A 25342-nucleotide genomic window follows, 5' to 3' on the forward strand; every position below is an offset into this window, starting at 1 on the left:
GGCGCTGCGGAGCCAAGCACCCGCTGGAGCCTCGGGCGGACCACACAGCGCGCTTCCTCGCCGTAGTGGGATGCGGGAAAAGGCGTCCGGCTCTCGGTCGGAGGCGCCCTAGGCATAGCTTGGCTGGGGGACAAATGGGACACCGCAGGAACTCCCCCCCCACCCCACATCGCTTGTTGCTAACTCCTTTAAGAAGGCTTTTCGCGTAAACGTAAGTGCTGGGAGCAGCGGCTTATTTATTTATTTTATAATTGAATTTATAGACCGCTGCTCTCGGCCCACCCGGCTCGTGGCGGTTTACATAAAATATATCAAAAATATAAAAACAGCATAAAACTCCGATGCTGTCGGTGGCGGCAACAACAAAAAAAAGCTATAAGTTTTATATAACAACAACTGTCTAGATTTGTGTGGGGGGGGGAGGTCCCCTAGTGAGAAATCTGACTAGCCCAAGGTCGCTCAGCCGGCTGCATGTGGAGGGGCAGGGAATCAGCCTCGGTTCTCCAGATTAGAGTTTGCCACTCTAACCACCACACCAGGTGGCTGTGCAGGGTCACTATGCAGAAGCAGGCCGTGGCAACCCAGCTCTGTTCCTCTCTTGCGTTGAAATCTCTATGTCAGGGGTGGCCAAACTGTGGCTCTTCCAGATGTCCGTGGACTACAATTCCCATGAGCCCCTGCCAGCTGGCAGGGGCTCATGGGAATTGTAGTCCATGGACATCTGCCCTATGGGTTGCCATAAGTCAGCTGGAAGGCACTTTCTCCCCCTGTCACAAAGACATTCTCCCCCTCCCCTCCGAAATCTCACTTATTAAACTTTGTTGGTCTTAAAGGTGCCCCTGGACTCTGATTTCGTTTTATTAATCATTAGTTACATGGGCACATGCACAGGCCATTAAACACAGAACTGCCATCCCCTCCTCTGCGGAGGCCCGTGTGCCATTTTAAGACGGCTTTAATCGAGCGGCGCTCTAATGAAGACGGGAAAAGGGCTGCCAACCGGGAAGCCCGGCCGTGGGCTTATCAGGAGGCCTTTACGGCGTCTCCCCGATCGTTCAGTCGCTCCCCCCGGCACCGTTTGCAACACGGAGTTAAACCACAACGGCAGAAAGAACTCTCAATAGAACGCAGGGGCAGTGCTTGGGATGTTGGAGACCAGCAAGATAAATATGACACGTCAAGAGCTGAGCATCTTGCCTCCATGCTCGGTACATGACTCGGCCACCGTGCAACGTGGATCGGCTTTCGGGCTCCGTGCGGCAATGCCAGGGCTGGGAGCCGGGTCTTCCTAGCTGCAGTGGGACACCATTGACCAGTTTTGGCTGGACGATTTAATCGGAATAATAAACAGAGGGAGCTGTGGTGTTGCTGGCAACGGCCGTGGGCCTGGTGGCTGGGCACAAACAACCCTGGCAGTTGGGCTAAATCTGCTATTGTTGCTCTCCGGGGCTGGCAGGAGTCCCAGCGGTGCAGTGCCAACTCTGGGAGACTCATTTTTCCCATGGGACTCCGTCCAGCCCTCCTGTAGCGAAAGTCCAGAGTCGGACACTTTCCCCCTGCCAACCTGTAGTGGATACGATTGGGGGGGGGGGGGGATGCTGGTTATGGACTGTCCTCTGCTGGCGGTTTCTAGCACTTGCAAGAGCAGGGAACAGCAGAGCAAGCACCAGGCGGGCTGGTCCATCTCTGGTCCCACAACAGGGTCCCTGGCAAGTGGGTGGATGAAATCCTGCCTTGCCCCTTCAATAGAAGCTTGCATGTGTGTAAAATGTCATCAACCCACGGCCGGCTTATAGGGACCCCAGCCAGGGTCTTACAAGGCAAGTGAGAAGCAGAGGAGCTTAGCCACTGCCTTGCTCTGAAGCATCTTCCTTGGTGGAAGGATTTTCACTCTCCAGGTGGAACATAGAGAACAGCAAGGCCAGTTTGGTGCAGTGGTTAGGAGTGCGGACTTCTAATCTGGCATGCCGGGTTCGATTCTGCACTCCCCCACATGCAGCCAGCTGGGTGACCTTGGGCTCGCCATGGCACTGATAAAACTGACGGAGCAGTGATATCAGGGCTCTTTCAGCCTCACCCACCTCACAGGGTGTCTGTTGTGTGGAGAGGAAAGGGAAGGTGAATGTAAGCCGCTTTGAGACTCCTTCAGGTAGAGAAAAGAGGCATATAAGAACCAACTCTTCTTCTTCTTCAGTAATATCAGGGCTCTCTCAGCCCCACCTCCCTCACAGGGTGTCTGTTGTGTGGAGAGGAAAGGGAAGGTGAATGTAAGCCGCTTTGAGACTCCTTCAGGTAGAGAAAAGAGGCATATAAGAACCAACTCTTCTTCTTCAGTAATATCAGGGCTCTCTCAGCCCCACCTCCCTCACAGGGTGTCTGTTGTGTGGAGAGGAAAGGGAAGGTGAATGTAAGCCGCTTTGAGACTCCTTCAGGTAGAGAAAAGAGGCATATAAGAACCAACTCTTCTTCTTCAGTAATATCAGGGCTCTCTCAGCCCCACCTCCCTCACAGGGTGTCTGTTGTGGGGAGAGGAAAGGGAAACCGCTTTGAGATTACTTCAGGGAGAGAAAAGCGGCGTAGAAGAACCAACTCTTCTTCTTCTAAAGAACAATCTTATCCCAGGCTGCCCTGCTCTGAACAAAAAGCCACTCTTTCAGATTCACAAAGCCTAGAAGCATTTCGTAAAACGGCTGCTATTTGGCACAAGCTCTGCCTATTCTCCAGCCGGGAGACCACAAGTCTATAGCATGCTCTGAGGCAATGTGTATTTTGCCCTCCAGTGGTTAACTTGAAAGTCAAGTGCAAATCAGGGCATTCCTGACACTGATAAAATCCTGCCCTGATACTTCCTCCTTGGCCATAAAAGCATTAGCAGTTTCACTTTTTATGCACGAGGCTCACAGGCATAACCCCCCCCCCCTCGTTTTGAGGAAGGAACTCACGTCACTTCGCATGGGAAGGAGAAAACGCTTGGTGCTACGGCTGTTACTTGTCCTGAGTTTAGGCGACGAGAGAAGGGCTGGGGGAAATAGGCGACAGCAGGAAGCGAAGGTAAGCCATGCACCTTACTGTGGACTCGGTACGAGCAAAAAGGGAACTGTGCATCAGGTCTGGAAGGGGTTTCCCCATCTCCGCCTTGTGTCCTGTGCGTCAAAACAGCAACACATGGCAGGGCTGATGCTTTTGTTGTAATACCGGCAGTAGAGCTGCCAGTTCTGCTTTGAGGAATACCTGGAGACTTTGGGGGTGGACGCGGGAGTGGGCGGGATTTGGGACAGGGAGAGATCTCAGTGGAGTCTAATGCTAGAGAATCCTCCCTCCGAAGCGGCCCTTTTCTCCAGGGGAACTGATCTCTTAAGTCTGGAGATGAGCTCTAGTTCCAGGGCATGCCTGGAGGATGGCATCTAGGGTTGCCAGCTCTGGGTTGGGGAAATACCTGGAGACTTTGGGGGTGGAGCCAGGAGTGGGCGGGATTTGAGACTTGGAGGGACCACCGTAGCGTCCAATGGTATGACGCCCTCCCTCCAAAGCAGCCCTTTCCTCCAGGGGAACTGATCTCTGTCACCTGGAGATGAGCTGTAATTCCAGGAGATCCCCAGGCCCCACCTGGAGGCTGGCGTCCCTAGCTGGGTGATAGGCAGAAATCTCCAAGAGGGCCAAGACAGGGTCAGCTGGCTGTTTATCCTGATTTCCACGGTGGGATGAAGGCGAAGAGCCAGGATAGCAGCCATTGTTAGCTGGGTGGGAGAAAACAGACAGTGTGATATAGAGTCGAGCCCCTGCTTGTTTTAAGGTTTTATATGTACTATATATTGTTATAAACCATTCTGAGCTGCCTTCCCAGGAGGGATGGTCATATAAATCCAAATATAAATAAAATAAATGGCTGCACACTGTTACAGCAAGCTGGAGAGCCTGTGTGGGAGTTTAGACCGACAGCCTCTAATCTAGAGAGCCGGGCTTGAATCCCCACTTCTCCTCCCCCACATGCAGCCAGCGGAGTGAACTGGGGCTAGTCCCAGTTCTGGTAGAGCTGCTCTTGCAGTTCTCTCCGAGCTCCCTCGGCCTCACCTACCTCACAGGGTGAGGAAGGAGGGGGTGATTTGTAAGGCACTTTGCAGCTCGTTGGGGTAGTGAAAAGTGGGGTTTGAAAAACACCCCTTTTTCTTCTACGTTTCCTGATCAGCAGTTGCTTTTGGAGCTTGGCATTTACAAATGGTTAATTTCGAAGAGAGGGGGGGGTCTTCCCTCTGTCTGAGCCCTGCCCCACTTAATGGGCAGTGGGGCTTTGCCTCAAAGAACGGTATTCTCCACATGATAGGACGCTAGGGAGGGCAGCCATGTTAGTCTACTTAAACAAGACCCCCCCCCCAAAAAAAAAAGAGTATTGGGGCATATTCTCTGCTCACAGAAGCACTGAGGGGAAAGACTGCGGGGCTAGAAAGCCCACTTTGCCGGATGTGGAGGCCAAAATTACCTCACATTTCCCGGAGGCTGAGCCTTCGCGATGCTCTTACTCATCTCAAACCCACACAGCGGTGTGAGAAATGCTGGAACCGTTGGGTAGACCCTGACATTTACACGGCGGGGGTGTTCAAACCGAACCACGGAGCTTGTTGACACAACTGCTGCCATTTTCTTTAGGGGGACCGGCTTTTGAACAGGCTGTCCTATCTGGAGTGAGTTTGATCAAACAGCAGCTGGTGCTCTGACGGTCCCTACTGACCAGGACTGTGGCTCATTCCTCATTTCCTGGCAGCTGTCCCTCTTAAATCACTGTCCCTATTTTTTGTTTTTTGGGGGATGAATTGCTAGTGCTATGACTCCACGGGACTTGTCCCCGTGCTCAGATGCAAAGCTGAATCTGCTGTTGGGCTACTGATGGAATTGGTCTCTCATGCACATATTTTTTAATGTTCACGTGTGTGGATCCCATGGCTCAGCTCAGCACTGGGTACCTCCGCAAGACCCTTTTGTTTGCAAACAGTGCAACTTTGGCGCAGACCGATGTATCCCTGTGTGTGTGTGTCTCTCTCTGTGTTTGGGAGGTACTATTAATATGACTCTCCCAAATACACCATTTCCATTCAAGTGCATGTATCTGGTTGGCCAAGGCAAGTTAAATAATTGGGGGGGAATTATTTCCAGCTCCTGTTTCTCATCCTGTGGTGGTTTCTTCCACTGCAAAGCTGAAGCATGATCCCTCAGGCCAGGAGTTAGGGGTAAAAATATACTTTTTTCAGGACTCCCCTTTGATTTCCTGATTTTTTAAAATAATGGTATGGAAGGGGAAAGGTTTATGATTTGTTTTCCCTTTACAGTCTCGTCCTTAACTTACAACACATTGTTCTTTATGAATCTTAGCACTTTAGCACAGGGGTAGTCAACCTGTGGTCCTCCAGATGTCCATGGACTACAATTCCCATGACCCCCTGCCAGCAAATGCTGGCAGGGGCTCATGGGAATTGCAGTCCATGGACATCTGGAGGACCACAGGTTGACTACCCCTGCTTTAGTAGACATTCCCAGCATTGCTGAAACTCTTCTGATGACTCTTCATTTCCTGAATTTGAGCATATTCCTATAGATTATAAGGGAATATGAACAGTCCCAATGTAGAACACCGACTCCTGTAGCCCTTAGTTGCCATATTGGTTCTGTTGGGCCGCTGTGAATGCAGACAAACAGCTCTATCCGTCATCCCCAAATGGACTCATTTCATGCATTTTGCAATCTTGTTTTAGGAGTTCCAGGAAGAGGAAGCGACAGATTCTTACAGAAAAGAACCCACAGCGTGTAAAATAGAGGCCGGGATCACACGGAGAGTCACACACACAGAGCTTGGGGCTCGTCATGTCACGTTACAAGCCTGTCTGCTCGACACTTCATGTCCTGCTGACCCTCTTTTTGTGGCCCCGCTGGGAAGCTGATTCTTTTGGGCTCAGCCAATGTATCCTTTCCCCGAACAAACCGGGCCTCGCGATCTGTACTTCCCAGGCTATTTTCAACCTGAGTTCTGCCATAGCCCATCTGCCAAACTCCACTCGGTGGCTCACTGCGTCCCACAACAATGTAAAAGATGTGACCTCGAAGGCCTTTTCCCATCTTCCTCACTTGTTGGAACTTCTTCTGGACAACAACCGCATCTCAAGCATTCAGCCCAATGCCTTTCAAGGTCCAGAGGACCTGGAGTTGCTTGATTTGAGCTGGAACCTCTTGGCTTACGTTGGGCCTTCCATGTTGGCTAGTCTGAGGAATCTCCGCCAGCTTTGCTTGGATCACAACAAAATAGCCTCTTTACATCCCGGGGCCTTTGTGTCCCTGATGGCTCTCCAAGGACTTCACCTTTCCAGCAATAATTTTTCGGTTTTCCACGAGGTGGCGACGGCCGTGAAAGGCCTGGCGAACCTTACCTTCCTGAATCTAGATTCCAATCAGATCTCCGCCCCCTGCATGGGTCCCAGCTGGATTGCTCTACCTTTCCTGAGGAATCTCAGCTTAAACAGCAACAGCATTTCAAAGCTGGACCTGTCAAATTGCTCCCTGCCTGGCTTGCAGCAACTGAACCTGACCCACAACGACATGCTGGAGGTGGAGTCGGGATCCTTCCGGGCCACCCCGGCGTTGCTGGAGTTGTCCTTGGACATGAACCCCTTTCCCATCTCCCATCTTGTCAATCTGACTCTTCCTAATCTGACCTTCCTGCACTTGTCCAGTATGAACCAGTCGCTAAACCGCACGCTGGCCGCAGCTTGCAGTGTCTTCCGGGGCCTCCCGTCTTTGACCTCTTTGGACATCAAGCATTCCAAGATTGCGGCTTCTCATTTGAGCCAGCTGGGCAACTGTACTAACCTCACATGGCTAGATTTGTCTACCACAAACTTCAAGCACTTACAACGAAGGGCCTTTGACTCCTTTCCAAACCTGGTGTTCCTCTCCTTGGACAAGTGCAAACTGCAGTCCGTCTACTCTAGTTCCTGGGGGAAGCAGAGTCGGCTACGTACTCTGATCCTGAGAAGAAATTCTATCAGCCAGCTGGAAAACGCTGTCTTCAGGCCATTGAGGCGTTTGAGCTACTTGGACCTGTCCAAGAACCACTTGACCAATCTTCAGAAGACCTATTTTTTGGGTATGAATACGTTGCGGGAGCTGATCCTTCAGGGCTGCCAGATCACGTCGGTGACCCTTGACACGTTTATGTATGCTCGCAAAATGGAGTTCTTGGACTTAAGAGACAACAGCATTAAACGGCTCAAATTAAACAGCTTTGTGCACCTCAATCATTTGCAGACACTCCTGCTTTCGGGAAACCGGATCTTCTCTATCCAAAAAAATGCCTTTAAGGGACTCAACTCTCTCAGGATTCTCTCTCTGGATCATAACTACCTTTACAAGCTGCCTAATACAACCTTTGGCCAGCTTAAGAAGCTAGAAACGTTGGACCTTAGTTACAACTACCTCTTCACTTACAACAAGTATGATTCTCTTAACCCTTTTCTGGGTCTTCAAGCCCTCCACACCCTGGACCTCAGTTCTCAGATGCCTAGACTGCCCATCTGTCCTCCGGACAAACTCTTCCAAGGTCTTCAAAACCTCCAGCACCTGTCCTTGAGGGACAATCCCAGTGCCTTGTTCCTTAATCTCTCCTTCACCAACCTGACAGGCCTAGAATCCCTGGATCTCTCTGCCATCTATCCTGGTCGGGAGGGCTTCTGGAGACCTCGTCCCAACCTCTTTCAAGGTCTGAGGAATCTACATCAACTCCAGATAGAAGACAGCTCCATCAAGGACCTGCCTGAACAAATCTTTTCGGATCTGGAATCCCTGGAGCAGCTCTCCCTGGACAAAAACGACATGAGGAACATGAGTAAAAAGCTGCTGGGTGGACTCACCTCGCTGAAGTATCTGGATGCCTCTGGAAACCCCCTAACTTGCTCCTGTGAGAACATGTGGCTTCATAACTGGTCTATATCGGAACCTAATATTCAGGTGGCCTTACTGGGCTCCTATCATTGCTTCAGCACTGGGTTGAGCAACCATCTCTTTGTCCAGCAAGACTTCTCCTTCTGCTTTGAGACTTGGGAAATGTATTTCTTTGCTGTGACCACAACATTCATTCTCTCACTTCTGCTTAGTGCTTTGGTAAACGCTAAGTTTGGTTGGACACTCAGGCACGGTTACTATTTGCTGAAGGGCTGGGGACACGGGCAGTTGTACCAGAAGGGGCAAGACTACCAGTATGACGCCTACATTTCCTGCTGCGGTCAGGACTACGAATGGGTGGTGAAGAAGCTTCTTGTCAAGCTGGAAGAGGAGGGGGAGCCTAGCTTCCGGCTGTGTTTTGGGCCGAGAGATTTTGCTCCAGGGGACTATTTCATGAACAACGTTCAGAACGGAGTCAGCCAGAGCCGCAAAACTTTGTGCCTGGTGAGCAAAAGTTACCTGGAAAACGAATGGTGCTCATTGGAAATCCAACTCGCTTGTTCTAAGATCTACTACCATGGGCAGGATCCACTGGTTGTGGTCTTTCTTGAGGACATTCCAAACTACAGGTAAGTGGGGATTTCGGATGTGGGGGAGGTGTGACTGGAATGCAGGATGGTGGTATGGGATTTCCATCTTCGTTTACTCCCTTGCATGGGAAGAGGGAGGTCGACGCAGTAGAGGATGTAGTAGTGCAGTAGTAGAAAACACTGATATGGTAAATGAATAGTGAGTGGTATTTTTAACATCTACTGAGGACAAAGAATGAAAATATAGCTCTTTCCGTAAATGGTTCTCATATGCTTATTAAATATATCATAACTGGTGTTTCATAAAAAGAGTATGGCTAAAAGTTTACAAAAATTAAGAAAGTACAAAAGTATTCTTTATAGAAATATCTAAATATCTAACAAAGTATCAGGTAATGGCTCCTTCAGTAGGAATGCTGGTATGTGTGTGTGTGTGTGGGGGGGGGGAGAGATCTTGTTGGAACAAGCTCTGCACAGTGTTGTGTGTTTGTATGTGTGTGTGGTGTGTAGTGAGAGGAAGAGTAAGTACTCCAGAGAGTAGAAAATCTCAGTCTGGTTTGCCTTCCCATTTAGGCTATCTCCGTATCATCGCCTGAGGAAACTAATCAAGCAAAAGAGCTACATCAGCTGGCCTGAAAATCCAGAGGCCGAGAACCTGTTCTGGGCCAGACTCCGAGAGGCCCTGGAGAATCCCAGAAAAGGAGAAGAAGAAGGAGATCTCATTCAGTTCAAAATGATTGGGTAGTGCATGGCAAGAAAGAAGCTCTGCTGATGTTTGTTGACCATAGGTGGTGTGGCAAGAAGGACATACCATGTAGATGTGACGAGAGCCAGCTTGGTATAGTCCACGAGTGTGGACTCTAATCTGGAGAAACGAGTTGGATTCCCCACTCGTCCACATGAATCCTGCTGGGTGACATTGGTCTAGTCCCAGTTCTCTCAGAACTCTCTCAGCCCCACCTACCTCACAAGGTTCCTGTTGTGGGGAGAGGATGGGAAGGTGATTGTAAGATGCTTTGAGACTCCTTAGGATGAGGAAAAGTGGAGTATAAATTCTAAAATACGGTTACGTTCAGCCACCACTGGCTTTCCAATACCAGATGCTGGATTCTTATTCGAATGGTGTTTTGTGTTCGGGCATTTGTGACTAATGGACACATTCATTTTCTACAATGGCAAAACACCTAAAAGTGAATAACCAAGGTGTGAAAACTTTGACTCTAGTGAGCTGCTCCTTAATACTATGACCGCAGAATTCACCAGCAAGAACTAAAATGTTATGTTTTAAATAAATCCAGAGAAGATTTTTTTGGGGGGGGAAGGGTTTGAAATGCTAATGGTAAGATTCCGAAATTTGATCAAAGTAGTGCAAAAAAAATTTATTCCCCTTGTTTTACTCAGACACCCATTTTCAAAAGGACAAATAACACTACAAATCATTCTTCTTGTATGGATATGATGACAGATCAACTTTATGGATAGGCTAATGGGAGTCTGAGCTTGTTGAGGCTGAGATGGGAAAAAGATCTTGAGATCTTGGTGGGGAGCTCAATGAAAACAGCAACCCAGGTGCTGCAGCCGTCAAAGAGGTAAACTCTATGTAAGGTGTTATTAGGAAAAAGGATGGATAATAAATAGCTGGTATTGTAATGCCCCTGTATGGTGTGGCCTCATTTGGAAGACCATGTCCAGTTCTGGTCAAAAAGGCCAATGCCGACTGCATAGGAGGGTAACCAAGATGATTTGGGGGTTGGAGCAACTCCCTTGTGAAGAAAGGTTGAAGGATCGGGGACTTTCCAGTTTAGAAAAGAGACAACTAAAGTTTGTGTTTGTGGGGAGGACACAAAGTGCAGCTGCCCTGCCCAGAGAGTGTGCAACTGATGGTTGCACAATCCACTAGAAATTTGGGTGTGATCTTTGACACCTCCCTTTCAACGGAGGCGCAGGTCAAGAAGGAAGCTCAACTGGCATTTCCCCCCATCATCCAGCACCACAGATTCATCCATCCATCCATCCATCCATCCATCCATCCATCCATCCATCCATCCATCCATCCATCGTTTTGATTTATATCCCGCCACTTCCCAGCAGGCTCGTGGTAGTCTAAAATCACGGTAGTCTAAAAGCCCATTAAAAACTCCCAAATAAAAGACTCTACAACTCATAACATGGCGGACAACAGCCCCCTCCCATCCCTAAAAGCAAAGGCGTTGAGAAAGTGGAGCAAAGATGTTATCCACCGTAGGCCCCCGCAGGGGTAGAGATTCAAACTCTGTGTCCAACCCACATAATTCTCACCAGGGGAGAAACTCATGAATTAGTTCAAAGCCCATACTTAGCTCCTCTGTCTCTGGCTGGTAGCGTAATTCCCCTGAGTTGGAGTTTTAAGCTTTTCTAGACTCTCATCTGCTGGGGGGCAGCTGCAGGAAGAGGGTTTGTGGGTAGACCAGCTACAGAGTGGGAGGATGGGCCGGGATGAAGGAAGAAGCTTGGCCCTGACACCTTAAGCTCCTTAGTCTCCTGGTTGCCAGGGGTGACGGATGCTCCTCTCTGCATCTCCAGCGGATTTGGCAAATTGGAGAGGAAGGAGAGGCAGGAAAAGCGCAAATCCCATGCGCTGGCTATGTCGGAGCACCTGCGGGCCGCTGGGCTCTGCTGGCACTCAGGTGCAGAAAGCAGAGAGAAAGGAAAACCCCATTTGCTGAGGTGGCACGACAGGCTCTTGGGAAAAAAGACCAGACGTGCTTTCTGGCTCTGCTGACTCAACGTGACTTCAGGAGGCTGCCCAGCACAAGCTCTCAACTGGAATATCTTCTACTCCCCTGTTAAGGATCTCCTCTCTAATATAGTCTCTGAAGTGGATTTTGGTGGCACAGAAGAGGTGCTTGGATTTTTCCTGACACCTGGGAATGGCTCTTTGCAATTGATGTGGGGAGAAGAAAGGGAAGGCGACTGTAAGCCGTTTTGAGACTCAGGTAGAGAAAAGCGGCATATAAGAACCAACTCTTCTTCTTCTTTCTTCTTTCTTCTTTCTTCTTTCTTCTTTCTTCTTTCTTCTTTCTTCTTTCTTCTTTCTTCTTTCTTCTTTCTTCTTTCTTCTTTCTTCTTTCTTCTTTCTTCTTTCTTCTTTCTTCTTTCTTCCTTCTTCCTTCTTCTTCTTCTGCTCTGCAAGAAGAGCCTTAATCTCTAGACTGGTGGAGTCCAAGTGGAATTGCCCCTGTTCCTCAAGGCCATTCTTTACATCTCCTGTTCTCCTAACCACCAGAGTCAGCTGTGGAAATGGTCTTGAAATGGGTATTTCTCTGCTTCGTCTGTTCCTCACTGGTGTCGGCGTCGGACTATGGTTTGCCGAAATTTATCTGCAGCCCGATGCCACTGGACATGGAGCACGGTTGCCAGTCGGCCAGTCAGCAGCGGCATGGGCCAGGGGCTAACAATGGGGCAAACGGGCACTGGGTGGGGACCTTGGAGGAAGCCAAGGAAACCATCTTGCACCTACGGGAGACGGTGGTACATCAAAAGGAGATGATCCTAGACCAAAGGGAGATGGTGCGAGAGTTGACGGCCAAACTCAGCCGCTGCGAAACCCATTCACGGAGGCACATTGGAGAACACCACGGCATCCACCACGAAGAGAACCACAGCCACGGCCATCATGAGGGCGGGCACCGGATCCACCATGAGGGTGGGCATCGGACCCACCATGAGGGTGGGCATCCTGGTCACCATGAGGGCGGGCATTCTGGCCACCATGAGGGCGGGCATTCTGGCCACCATGAAGGTGGACATCCTGGTCACCATGAAGGTGTTCACCCCCATGGTCACAGGGGACATCACGAGGACGGGCACCAGGGGCATCATGGGAATGCCCATCAGGGCCACCACGAGGATGGACATCAGAGGCACCATGAGGATGCCCACAGGCTACACCATGAAGATGTCCACCGAGATCTCCACAAAGGCATCCATGGCCGGGAGAACGAGTATCACCATTATGGACAACGAGAACACCACGAACACCAGTTAGGGCACAATACCCACGACGCCTTCCGTAAGGAGGCTGCAGCTGCCAACACCATGGAGGATCCGCCCAAGGAGACAACTACTGGGGTACACCAGATGGAGAGGATGCTGGAATCCCTCAAGGAGCGGCTGGAGCATCTGCAGGTAGGAAGCCTTGTGCACCAGTTGCCTCCGCTTGAAGAAATATCTCATATAGTTCCCGCTGCATTTATCCATTATACTTTTATCCACCTGTCTATTGCTTCTTCAGTGATGTACCCTCTGTCCAGCCTTACATGGTTCCCCATCGCTACCTCCCATCCCCTCTTCCTCCTTTACCATCCCTTCTCCATCAATTTACCTATACAGTTTACTGTAGGCCATCTGTATCATTCTTGCATTTCCTTATATGTATCCCATTTCAGACATTACTCTTGATATAACCTCTCATCCTTCCCCAACACTCCTTGTCAACTGAACACCACAAACCTTCCCAGTTGATGTTTTGCATCCTGCTTTAGGATGCTTTGGGCTGATCCTGCGTTGAGCAGGGGGTTGGACTGGATGGCCTGTATGGCCCCTTCCAACTCTATGATTCTATACCAGCTACTGTCCGGGAACAGCATATCCTGTAATCTTATCCATCATGCCCTTATAAACTCTTGTTTTCCTAATGTTGCTTCTAACCAGGCCCAGGCTAGCTCCATTTTATCAGGTCTCAACAGCTGAGTAGGTTTGGCCTACTTAGAATGGAGATCACCAAATAAGACCACAGTTGTTATGCAGAGCAGGGCATTTAGGAAGACTTCTGTACATTTCTGTCCTAAACCTTGTACTGCAGCCTTTCTCAGCCTTCTAACCATTGGGAACCCTCTGGAACATCTTTCAGGCTTGGAGAAACCCCAGAAGTGGCACGATCATGCAGAATATGGTTGGGAAGCAGAGCTGTGGACATGCTCACAAAGGGCCCCTCCCCTTCCCACCTTCTCCAGGCCCATCATTGGCTGTTTTGGGAAGGGGTGGCTGGGTGGGTTGACATGGCCATATGTGGTCATATCACCTAGTAAATGTTTAACAATTTTTAAAAAATTAATTAATTCCCACCCATTTGGGAAACCCTTCCAGGGCCATCAAGAAATTCCTGGCATTGTGCAATTCCTTTGCTCCATGTTCCAGTGTTGGAGGCTCTGGGGACTAAACCGTCTGCTGCCTTCTTTGTATTTTAAATACGCAGCATTTGCAACAGATCTCATTTTTAATCTTCTTTCCTCCGGGCTCAACATACACAGCTTCCTTAACCTTTCCTCATGTGACACACTTTCTAAACCTCCAGATCCTTTCTTTTTCCCTGGCCAGAGACTCATTCGCCCCGTATTTCTTTCTTCCAAGCTTAATATTATTGGACAAGAATTCAAAGTTGAGGCAGGGGATATGGCACAGTTCTGGCTGCTCATAGGTGAAGCAGTCGTTCCGCCGTCATCTCTCATAAACAAGTTTTGAATTTTATGAAAAGTGTTTCAAAACCTAAACTGTCTGTTTAAGGTGAGGCAAAACTGGCCCGGAGGAATGAGTGTGGACATCGTGGGCAGGTATGTCCTCTCTCAGACTCTTCCAGAGTCCAGGGATTCTGTCCTCTAGGTGGGAATACAGAGAAAGCAACCTGGATGGTTGTGATAAGTAGATAAACAGAGAAACTGACGGACCAGCTACAAAAAAATCGGAAGACGAAACAGCTTTCATTCAGGTTAATACACAATGTCAAAACTTTGACTGGATAGAAAACACATTTTCGCTGCTTTCCTGTTGGCTGTTTTGTATTGTAGTTTAGCCACTGAGGAAATGGGTGAGAACGTGTTTTTTTTAACCGGTCCACGTTTTGGCACCACGTATTAACCTGAATGAAAGGCGTTTCCTCTTCACACTTTTTCGTAGCCAGTGAAAGCAGTGAACTCATGTTTGTTAAATGGTCCACGTTTTGGCCTGGATTAAAGGCGTTTTTTCTTCATACTTCTTTGTAGCCAGTCAGTTTCTCAACCTCTAGGTTGGACCTGGGGATCCCCTCATCGCCAGACAACAGAGATCAGTTCCCCTGGAGGAAGTAGATGAAAGGTGGATTTTATGGCATTGTATCCCACTGAGGTCTCTGTTCTCCCCGGGCTCCAACCCTAAATCTCCAGGAGTTTTCCAATCTGGAGATGACAATCTTATACCCCACCCCCACCAATGTCCAGGGGAGACCTCGCAACCCTACCCACCCCCTTAAAAACCATATGTTGACACACCAAAGGAGAAACGGAAAGAGAGTGAGAGAAGGCATCTTTGAGCAACTCAGAAAGAAAATGGGGCAGGTGCTAGCAAAGTATTAGAGAATTCTGACCAAATATTTCACTAGATTTCTCCCTGGGATTAAAAGTAAACCTTCTTTTCTCACCTTGAGATCCCGAGGAGGAGAGAAGGAAGGTTTTCTTCATGCTCCTCTGTCTTCAACGGAACTGTGGCCCTCAAGATGGAGGCCATTCTGTGGCTTTGTTTCTTCAAGCAAAGGTTGGATACACACTATTCTTGGATGCTTTAGGATGCTTAGGGCTAATCCTGCGTTGAGCAGGGGGTTGGACTAGATGGCCTGTATGGCCCCTTCCAACTCTATGATTCTATGATTCTATGATTCTATGATGTTACCTCAGGCATGGGAGGAATACGGGAATAAGGGTTTCATGAGGACCGTTTCCCCCTAGGTCCAAAAATTCTCCTGAGGACCTGGCTGTGTGTGAGTAGCAATAGAAGTGTGCTGATCCAGTACTGTTCTGGTCACTAATGGATTTAATAAACAAAAGGCCAAGAGTTACTGTTATGCTATTTATTTTATTTAGATAATTTATAGTCCACCTATAATACATTGGACAGGATGGGAAATTCAAGGCTCGGGATTAGTTTTGTAGAATCAGTTATCCAAAAACAGATGTGAAACCAAGCAGGAGTCTCAGCACGGGATGCTAAATGATACAAGCTGAACACAGCAGGATAGACAACAGCTCCTAATTATCTACGTAATTTTGGGTAACATCTGGCACAGTGCAACTCTAGTATTGTCTGTGTAGAAAAGCTTTCATTGATCTCAAGCTTTACTTATGGATCTTAAGTATCCAGCTTCCAATTTTACCATCTCTGTCTTTGTGAGGAAGAGAATGGAGGGATGAGCTTGTAAAAAGAAATAAACTGACTTGCAAATCCATCTCTCCATCCAAGTACCTATCTCCAGCATTCCAAGAGATACTAGGGATGCCATCTCTAGCTTAGGAAATACCTGGAGACTTTGGGCGTGGACATGGGAGTGGTCAGAATTCGGGGCAGGGAGGGCAGTGGAGTATAATGTTATGGAGTCCCCCCTCCAAAGCAGCCATTTCTCCAGGGAAACTGATCTCTGTCACTTGGAGAAGAACTATAATCCCAGGTCCCACCTGGAAACTAGCATCCCTAGGTGTGATACCATAGATTCTGTCCCCCAAAGCTTCCATCTCCTTCAAAGGAACTTATCTATATTGTTCTTTGTTCTTTGAGGAACAAAGTTGTTCTTTGGGGAGTTGTTCTTTGGGGAGAATTCCAGGCCCCAGCTGGAAATTGGCATCGCTCAGTACAGCCTTCTTGTGATGACCTGAAGCCACTTAAGGTGGCAAAGCATTGCAGGCCCTGATAATAAAACCAGGAAGTGGACTTACATTGGCATTGTTTCTGTCATGATCCTGCACAAACTATCCTGCCTGCCATGGTCTGCCCCTCTCTCTTCTATCCCTTCTCTGTCACCTTTGTAGCCATCCCCCATTCTTCTGTCAGTTCCCCTTAGGACACCCTCCCCCCATTTTCAGACCCTCCCCTTCTGTCATGTTTGCACCCTGTGTCCCATATACACCTCCTCCTATTTCTCTGTCGGAGACCACTTAAGATTCTGAGAAGACTCATAGACTTCAGCCTGGATGGTCCAGGCTGGCCTAATCCTGTAAAATATTGGAAGTTAAGCAGGGTTGACCCTGGTTAGGATTTGGATGGGAGACCACCAAGGAATGGCCTGTAAATGTTGCTGCTGTTAGGTGCGAAGTCATGTCCGACCCATCGTGACCCCATGGACAATGATTCTCCAGGCCTTCCTGTCCCCGGAGTCCATTTAAGTTCCTGTAGATATAGGTACTACATAAACTGGCTGCAGCTCAATATAGGATGCTGGCCAATCAGTCTTGGAGAAACTGAGGCAATGAACCAAGGTTCCTGGGTTGCCAATTCCGGGTTGGGAAATATCTGGAGATTTTGGGAATGAGACTGAGGAGGGTGGAGTTCGGGGATTGATTACAATGGGGTACAATGCCATAGAGTCCATCTCTCAAAGTGGTCATTTTTTCCAGAGTAGGGGTGGCCAAACTGTGGCTCTCCAATGGTCCATGGACTACAATTCCCACAAGCCCCTGCCAGCATGCTATCGTCAGGAGATCAGTTGTCATTCTGTGAAATATCCAGGCTTCACCTGGAGACTGGCAACTCTACCTATATGTCTGCACCAAGCTTTCTGACAGGTGTGTCCCAGAATGCTTGGTAACATTTCAAGGTGTCCCGGGGTGATTCTCTTGGATTCCCTGTGGCATTCATGGTACCCCTAAAAATAATGTGTTGTTGAGTCAGATTGGGGAAGCAGGTTGAGAGAGGAGGGAGCAAGAGTGGTGGCAGCACCGAGTAGGGAATGTGTAAGACTGCGAACTCTAGGTCATAAACACAACTGTAAGTCCCCTTGGGTAGTAAGAAGCAGGGTACAACCCCTCTCCCCAAGCTCTTCTTCTTCTTTGTGTGTGTTCCTGTTGGCTGTGGCTTGTTATGGCCTAGCAGGGACCATCCCAACCCCTACTTTCGTTCCAATAAAAGTTTGATTGGTTTGGGGTACTGGGTGCTGTGGAGTTACTACAAGAATAAAGACGGAGGGCCCAGATATTCAGATAGCCTGACGCTGTTTGGATTCTGTCATTCCCCCAAAGAGTGGAGCTCTTCAGTTTTCTCTGTGTGCTCGGTTTTCTAACAGGGCCAGAGGTGGGATAGACATCATCAGTGTGGGTGGGAGTGGAGATTACAAGAGCACCTGAGGCGTTACCTTAGGTGAGGTGGCTAAAAATACGTGGTGTGTCCTTTCGCCTGGCTTCCACCCTCCTTAAGAATTATACCTCCAGGCTAACAGCAAACTGGAGGTGAGTGGTCAGTACAGCACAGTGCAGGAATAAAATATGGGGCATGGTGGGGAAATATGGGGAAGGAAGAACGGGGTGAAAACTGGCAAAACAGAAGTGTCCAGAGTGAAGTGTACTTCACCAAAGGGCAACAAGGGCAGCTGTTGTAGCCCCATGCTGGGAGAGATGTGGCTGCCCATGACCCTGTGGTATTCCCAACAGCTCATCATGCCCGTCCTATCTGACACTCAAGCTGTAGGGTTTTTTTGCAGCAGCCTCATATGTGGTTACCTCTTGCTTGGTTACCTCTTGCTTGGACTGTGTTGGCCAAGGGGCAGGCACAACAGGGGTCCTAATCAAAGCCGGTTTATTCACGTAGAACATGCTACATGTGCTACAGGCTCTGCACCTCCGGGTGCCCATGTGGTGCCTCCCCCATGGATCAGGGCCATAGCCTCACTCCTCCTCCTTTTTCTTTTTAAGGACACTTAAGAGTAACACTCCTTTCCATGGCGGGGGGGCCTCTCCGCCCCCACACTCCAGCTGTTCCCATCACAATGGTTCTCTTCTATGGTCCCGCAAATCCTTAAACTGACTCTGATGTGCTAGGGATCTCATGAATCCTTAAACCACACCTGGGCCTAGCAGAATAAGCAGTGATTTTTGAGCCCTGTCCTGGGATTTTTAGCCCAGGCCTCCAGAATTACTAAAATCATCTCTGAGAGGAGGGCTTGGAAGGAGAGAGTTCGCAACTTGAGGTTCAACAAGAGGGAAAGGATGGAGGCCTTTGAATCTCACCTAACAGAAGCATTCATCCTGCCCTCCACAGCACAATCGGAACAGTTCTCTTTTCTCCACATCCCTGCGTGATGCTCTCCAGAAAAAAATAAGCATATTGGAACATCAGATCCATGCAAAATCGAACTCTTCTGATCACCGTGAACATGGTGCGTCAATGGTGGCAGGACCGAGGCACACCCCCGTCTCCCATGGGAGGGGTGCTGAGAAAGGTGAGTGCCAGATCCGAGGGGGACAAGGTTGTCATGGCTAGAGGAATACTAGGGTCGTGGCATGGAGACAGACTCCCCATGAATGTCTATTGGAGAGCCAATTTGGTGTCGGAGAAGAATGGCAGCTTCTAATCCCGGCAGCCAGCTCGGTGACCTTGGGCCAGTCCAAGTTCTCTTAGAGCTCTCTCAGCCTCACTTGCCATACAGGGTGTCTGTTGTGGTAGAGGAAGGGACGGTGATCGTAAGCCGCTTTGAGACTCCTCCTGGTAGTGAAAAGTCGGGTTAAAAAAAACAACTCTTCTTCTTCTCCTTCGTCTTCTTTTGCTTTGGGGGGGGGAGATGTCAACAGAAGGATTTCAATTATGAGCAGGTAGTCCTGAGGTGTGGTTAGAAGGTGTGTGGGCCAGGAGCTATACTGAAGCTGAGGACTGGGTCTGGTATACCCTGATAGGGAAAAGGGAAGAATGTACTTTTAATATCATTAAAACAAATGAGTAGATGGGTGGGTACATAGATATATTTCTATAATCTCTAACATTTCCTTCCTAAAGATCAGTGGTAATTCTAGGAGGCTGGTAACCCTTGGAGCAAAGGAGTTTTATTTGGGTGAAGGAAGAGCTATGAAACCATGAGGTTTAATGGCATTTTTATGTCATGGGGAGTTTAGCATTTGGTAATGCTCCCTTCTACACTTGGTTGGGTTGTCAGCTCAGGGTTGGAAAATAGCTGGAGATTTTTTTTTGGGGGGGGGGTGGAGCCTGAGGTGGGCAGAGGTAGGTGGAGAGATTAGGGAGATCACTTCATGAGATCGTTGGAGAAAAGGCAACAGCATCGGTGAGCACTTAAGTAATCTGAATTATTAGGAGAGATGGACAGAAGCACGGAGGGAAAGAATGCTAGGTCAGTGGATTACTGGAGAGCTAGGTCAATGTGGAGAAATGAGAAACACCGGGATGGATAGCTGAAGCTGAGCCGATTAGGTAGACAGCAGGAGAGGACTAGATGGAGGATGGGTTGAACCCCTCCATGGTAATGTGAAGGCAGATGAATGGAGAGCGGCAGTAGGGTGGCCCATTCTGTGGAAGTGGACAGAGGAATCAAAGGCACTGGATGGATAAATTGGGGATCTGTAGAGTAGAAGATCCAGGTATGGTTGCTTGAAGAGGCATCTACCAGCAAATGGCTGAGCCAATCTCCTTCCACCCCATGACTTTCTGTTGGCCATTGAGGACCGCATCTCTGATCCCTTCCATCCCACAGGACACAAAGTGGAGAAACGCTCCGAAGACTTCCGCGTGGGTTTTCCTCTTCGCACCAGTTACATGTATGCCAAGGTGAAGCGCACCCTCCGTCATGAGATCTTTGCCTTCTCCATCTGTCTCTGGCTCAAATCCAGCTCAGCACCGGGGATGGGCACCCCATTCTCATACTCCGTGCCGGGCCAGGCCAACGAAGTGGTGCTCATCGAGTGGGGCAATAATCCCATGGAACTGCTCATCAATGACAAGGTGCTTGAGGCTGGCACTGGGGGTACGGTTCTAGACCATCCAGAAATGTCTGATGGGGAGACACCCATAAGGAATGACCTCTGTGTTCACCTTGGGCTTGTACTACTTCCCTGTGGGACTATCCTTCAGATTCGGTGTTCTAATTCTTGTTGCGTGTTTTACAGGCTGCCACGTTGCCACTGTCCATTAACGATGCCAAGTGGCACCACATCTGTGTGACCTGGTCAACCCGAGATGGCATTTGGGAAACATACCAAGATGGGGTCCGGAGAGGGAGCGGAGAAAATCTGGCTCCGTGGCATCCTGTGAAACCTGGAGGTGTTTTCGTACTCGGCCAAGAGCAGGTAGATACCCCTCCCCTTCTGTGTTTTCTCTCCACCTGCAGAAGGCCATGAAGGAGGGCTGTCAACCTCCACATAGGGCAGGAGAGGCCAAACTGTGGTTCTTCACATATCCATGGACTACAATTTCCATGAGCAGTCCATGGACATCTGGAGAGGCACAATTTGGCCACCCCTGATGTAGGGCCTAGAGATATCCTGGAATTAGGACTAATCTGTGAGCTGCAAGTTCCCCTGGAGGAAATGGCCACTTAGGATGGTGGACTCTGTGGTATACCACAGTCTATAAGAAACTGAAGTCCTAGAGTGACATTGCATCCCTGCTGTGCTCCCTCCCAGCCCTACATTTCTCCACCTCTAAATCTCCAGCAATTTTCCAGCCCTAAGTTGATGACTCCACCATGAACGTCTTTTCCAAGTTTACCCTCTTTCCCTTTTCTTCTTCCCCAGGACACTCTTGGGGGCCGTTTCGATGCCACTCAAGCTTTTATTGGGGAAATCTCAGATTTCAACATGTGGGGCCACATCTTGACGCCAGGCGAGGTTTACAAGATGGCGACGTGCACCAGCGACATGGGTGGCGATCTCATCAGTTGGAGCGAAGCATCTGTGGAGCTTCACGGGGGAGTCATCAAGTTACCTTTCAATGCCTGCCATTGATAGAACAGGAGAGAGACTGTTTTGGAAGTCAAGAGAAATTTAGGGGCTTACGGCTAAGGGTAGGAATGAGAACCTCAGGATTTTTGGGGGTGAGTGGGAAGTCATCTGATGGTTTGAAAAAGCAAAAAAGCTGAGAACAGAAATTCCCGGGTGTCATGGGGCATGAGATAGAGCCAATTATGTCTTGAAACAAAGTTTTAGCATGTAGGAAGGAATTCACGAGGGAGCCTGCTGAAAAGATGCATTTTCTTAAAGCTTAAAGGAAACCTTTGGCGCATCGGTGTTAGTTCTACAGAGTTCTTTTGCGGAGCTGAGAGATTCCTTCAACAGGGAAGATGCTCAGACGTTATTTAGGGCTGCCGCATTTTGGAATTAGGAATCTTTCTTTTAATAGAAGTGGTCATTGGAAATTAGGTTCCTCCCAGTGGGGGAAGTATACATACACCAGGTGGGACTGTTTAGGCCCCAACTTGTGGGAATTGTTTCATTGGGGAGCGGATAGGATCAGCCAACCTTTGGCAAACTGAGTTGCACAACCATTGTCCATTTAGGAAGGAGTTGACCCCAAAATTTGGCTCGTAGCCTCCTTTACGTTGCCTTTGTGGAATATGCTGGGCAGGAAGTGGAAGGAGAGCTGGGCATGTCTTTTTGACTCTTTCTTCTTCTGACCAATGCTTCTCAATGACTTTGAACGATTGGGTTACCCCCTCCTCAGTTGACGAGCTTTTCAGTTTTCCATGAGGTCGTAGAGTCATTGGTGAACTCATACCTTATATCCCCTTCCTTCCTGCCCTCTTGCATCCCAAGTTCAGTCCCATCTATCTTCTACATCACAATGGATGAATTACAATTGGGTGTACAATCCCAGCCCTTTGAACACTTGTCCTCGAAATTAGTGGAAGGGACATCTGTTGGTTTTAATTTCTCCCTGATCAGAAGCCAATTCTAATAGGGGATTAGAGGAGGGATCTATAGGAGTCTTTTACTTTCTTCATTGTATAATACCCACAGACACACAATGCATATATATATACACACACACACATATACACATATATCGTGTGCCTCTACATCAATGCATCTTGCTTGGTAGATTCCCATGGCCACTTTTTCTGGTGTTTCATTCAACCCCACTAATTTCAGCTTGCTCGGTCGAATTTGTATGCCCTAGTCCTTACGTTTACAGGGGTCAGGTATCGCTAATTTAGTCTATCTGTAGTTGTGCATCGCTTCCAAATAGGGGTTGAATCATCCGGACAAGGTCTGCATAGATCTTGCTCTGAACCCAGAGCAATTCAAGAAACTTGAGCCATGTGCTGAAGTACGGATTGATGGCGCAGGATCAAAGTCCGTGGGCACAGTAAAGCTGCACGATTACTGACAACAAAGACCTGGTTGTTCAGTGTGTGCAAACATTTTACCGTGCCAATAATTGGTTCTCAGACTCTTTTAGGGTGACGTGCTAGATCAGCCTTTCCCAACCTTTTTGACTGTGGAGGAGCTCCTTAAATATTTTTCATGCTTTGAGGAGCCAAGGAACTGGGCCGGAAGTGTGTCTTGAGTCCATTCAGGCAGGATACATGTCTCATACATTCAGAACTTCTGGGTTCTGTGGAAGGGAGCATGAAGCTAGAACAATGCCTGGAAATGTTGGTTCGAAAGAGCACCAAATGTCTTCTCTTGTGCATATATACATACATATTTATATATATATCAACATAGGATAGGCTTTTCTATCTCTGTCTTTGTAAATACGGGATCTTTCTTTGATAGTGTTTTATTTGTGAAAGGGGAAATGGGTGGGATGTGATGTTATTATTTTGAATTTTCATACTCCAAGTTGGATGCAATAAATCTGCCAAAGAAACTGCAGCTACTTCCGGTGTGGTTTGGGCATGATTTTAAGGCAGCCTTTCTCAACCTTTTGACCATTGAAGACCCCCTGAAACGTTCTCAAGGCTTTGAGAAACCTCAGAAATGGCGTAATTGAAAAGCATAGCTGGGTATGTACCTACCCGTCCCACCCCTCCATTTCCACTGTTGGCCATTTATATATATATAAATCAACCAACTCAGCCCTTCCAGGACTGTTAGATGCTGACTATCACTTAAGTTCTAGCGCTTAAGCTGTTTGTGTGTATGTGAAGTTCGTGAACACCCAGAATGACTTCATGGGGAAGACCAACACTGTCCACGTGCACCCCTGATTCTAAACATGCAATTTTACGGGACGGTGGGAGGTGGGTGGGGAGGGACCCCCTTGAAAATGGAATTCTGCAGTCTTTGTTTTGGAGGCACCAAACCGACCAGTCACCTCCAGCACGGCCAACCACAACTGCATTCCCACTGTCAAAGTCCAACCCCCTGTTGAGCAGGGGGTTGGACTAGATGGCCTGTATGGCCCCTTCCAACTCTATGATTCTATGGTTCTATGATCACTTTGCATCAACCATCAATCTCTGTTCTTGACTTACCATAAAGCACTGAATGCAACCATGACGAGCTCTATGACCTTTTGGCGACGGGATATCGTTCTAGTAGTGGTCAAGCGTAGATAGATGTGCCCTTGGAAGTTTCAAACCCCGTGAATGCTGCTCTGAGCTTGGAGGAAGGACGCCCCCTTAGTTGTCGACAATTAATCAAGATCCACAGGCCACCTGAGACCAAATTGCCGTTTCCTTTCGGTGCAAATCGGTTCCCGGCTCTTCCCTGGCACAAGCCCAGGCAGGTTACTCTTGGCCTCATTAGCAAGGCCTTAAGCCAGATCTGGCCCCGGCACAATGGGAGGGATATGCAAGGTCTCCGGAGCAGCGAGGTATTAATAGCTCCAAGAAGGATGCATTAGTGACCCCGGGGCCAATGGGCAGATCCAGCCCAGCACGTGCAGCGGGAGATGGGAATGTCTCTTGCTTCCTCTCTGCCAGTATGTTCCTAGTGCTTCCATTGGGAGGGGCATGACGTTAAAAGTCTTGCTTGTGCAAGCTCCCAGAGTTCACCTGGGGACACTCCAGAAATTAGAGCTTTTCTGCGGGTCATGGATGCCTTGTTTCTATAGCGCATGTTCATCAAGGCACCACGTAACACCCCAGATAGCCTACGTTAGGGGGCAGCCAACGTTAGGGGATAGTCTATGTTATGGGACAGCCTACGATAGGGGATACCTGTGGTTCTTTCAAAAATTTACCTTCTCCCAAATAGGGCTTCCGGACCAATAGGGAAGAGGCCGTTTCGAAGAGCTGCAGACGAATGCGAAGTAAATGCCGATTACTGTCCTGGGCTTGCCCTGTTGGGCCACCCAAGATCACAGAGAGAATTCCTCAGCTGCTTTGAGACTCTTCTAGGCTAACCCTCCTTGGAAGCCCGGCAGATGAATTGCAAAGATTGCGAATGTTAACATACGAGGTGCCTTGACCTCTCTAGAAAGTGCTGTAGAGACACCAGCGATTATTAGGGAAAGAATAAAGGGCTTTGGGTTCTGTTCCACCACTGAGAAGATGAATTCGGTTTCCACTCTTAATAACCCCCAGGAACAAAGCCCTCGGGATTTAAACTGATCTATCTAATCCCGCGGCTTCCAGAGGAGCTGGGTCGGCGGAAATGGGCCTTCTGGGATTCTGAGCACGTGCAGGAAATGGGCCCACTAACCGGCTCCGGGGACCCTGAACTCGGAAACTGTAGAATTCTTACAGCGGTGAGACTTCCGTGTGGTTTCTGTTGTGGGTTCCCTGCGATTGACGGAACGAACACGCCGAAGCAAGTCCTATACATTTCAGCTCATTTTTGGGTGGCAAAACTCCGCTTCGAGGGGAAGGCGTTCTCAATGGACACAGTCCAGCTGCGGCTGGCTACGGAAGGACGTGCATGGAAAAGAGTAGCCACACCCGTGGAATCCTTTCGTCTTGATGGCCACGGAAGAGTTTCCCGAATGGGTGGGAGATATATCTATATATTTATCGGGTGATGTGACCAGATACAGTCATGCCAACCTACCCTCTTCCCCAAATGGCCAATGATGGGCCTGGAGGAGGTGGGAAGGGGCGGAGCCCCAGGTGGGCGTGTCTGCAGCTATGCTCCTGGACCATATTCTGAACGACCGCATCATTTCTA

The 25342-nt window shown here is 48.8% G+C and overlaps 2 protein-coding genes across 3 annotated transcripts; both read left to right on the forward strand.

Moving 5' to 3' along the window:
* The first annotated feature begins 1 nt into the window (after position 1).
* LOC143825960 (uncharacterized) lies at positions 2–10313 on the forward strand. 2 transcript variants are annotated; one of them, XM_077314413.1, is made up of 3 exons: positions 2–211; positions 5745–8552; positions 9087–10313. In XM_077314413.1, the coding sequence occupies exons 2-3, from the start codon at positions 5854–5856 to the stop codon at positions 9256–9258; spliced, it is 2871 nt and encodes a 956-aa protein (XP_077170528.1). In that variant the 5' UTR covers positions 2–211; positions 5745–5853; the 3' UTR covers positions 9259–10313. The 2 variants fall into 2 exon arrangements, with proteins under 2 accessions (XP_077170528.1, XP_077170527.1); XM_077314412.1 differs by lacking the exon at positions 2–211 and adding an exon at positions 2506–3051.
* Positions 10314–10401: 88 nt separating this feature from the next.
* On the forward strand, positions 10402–23107 carry LOC143825961 (neuronal pentraxin-2-like). The gene is made up of 5 exons (XM_077314414.1): positions 10402–12680; positions 18546–18726; positions 19987–20234; positions 20399–20578; positions 21026–23107. The coding sequence occupies exons 1-5, from the start codon at positions 11793–11795 to the stop codon at positions 21233–21235; spliced, it is 1707 nt and encodes a 568-aa protein (XP_077170529.1). The 5' UTR covers positions 10402–11792; the 3' UTR covers positions 21236–23107.
* The last annotated feature ends 2235 nt before the right edge of the window (positions 23108–25342 follow it).

The sequence above is a fragment of the Paroedura picta genome, chromosome 16 (assembly GCF_049243985.1).
Source record: "Paroedura picta isolate Pp20150507F chromosome 16, Ppicta_v3.0, whole genome shotgun sequence".
Lineage (NCBI taxonomy): Eukaryota > Metazoa > Chordata > Lepidosauria > Squamata > Gekkonidae > Paroedura > Paroedura picta.

Coding starts and splice junctions, on each gene's coding strand:
- LOC143825960 (XM_077314413.1), top strand. CDS start 5,854: ATGTCACGTTACAAGCCTGTCTGCTCGACACTTCATGTCCTGCTGACC. Junction 8,553..9,086: donor GAGGACATTCCAAACTACAG/GTAAGTGGGGAT, acceptor CTTCCCATTTAG/GCTATCTCCGTATCATCGCC.
- LOC143825961 (XM_077314414.1), top strand. CDS start 11,793: ATGGTCTTGAAATGGGTATTTCTCTGCTTCGTCTGTTCCTCACTGGTG. Junction 20,235..20,398: donor AACTGCTCATCAATGACAAG/GTGCTTGAGGCT, acceptor CGTGTTTTACAG/GCTGCCACGTTGCCACTGTC. Junction 20,579..21,025: donor TCGTACTCGGCCAAGAGCAG/GTAGATACCCCT, acceptor CTTCTTCCCCAG/GACACTCTTGGGGGCCGTTT.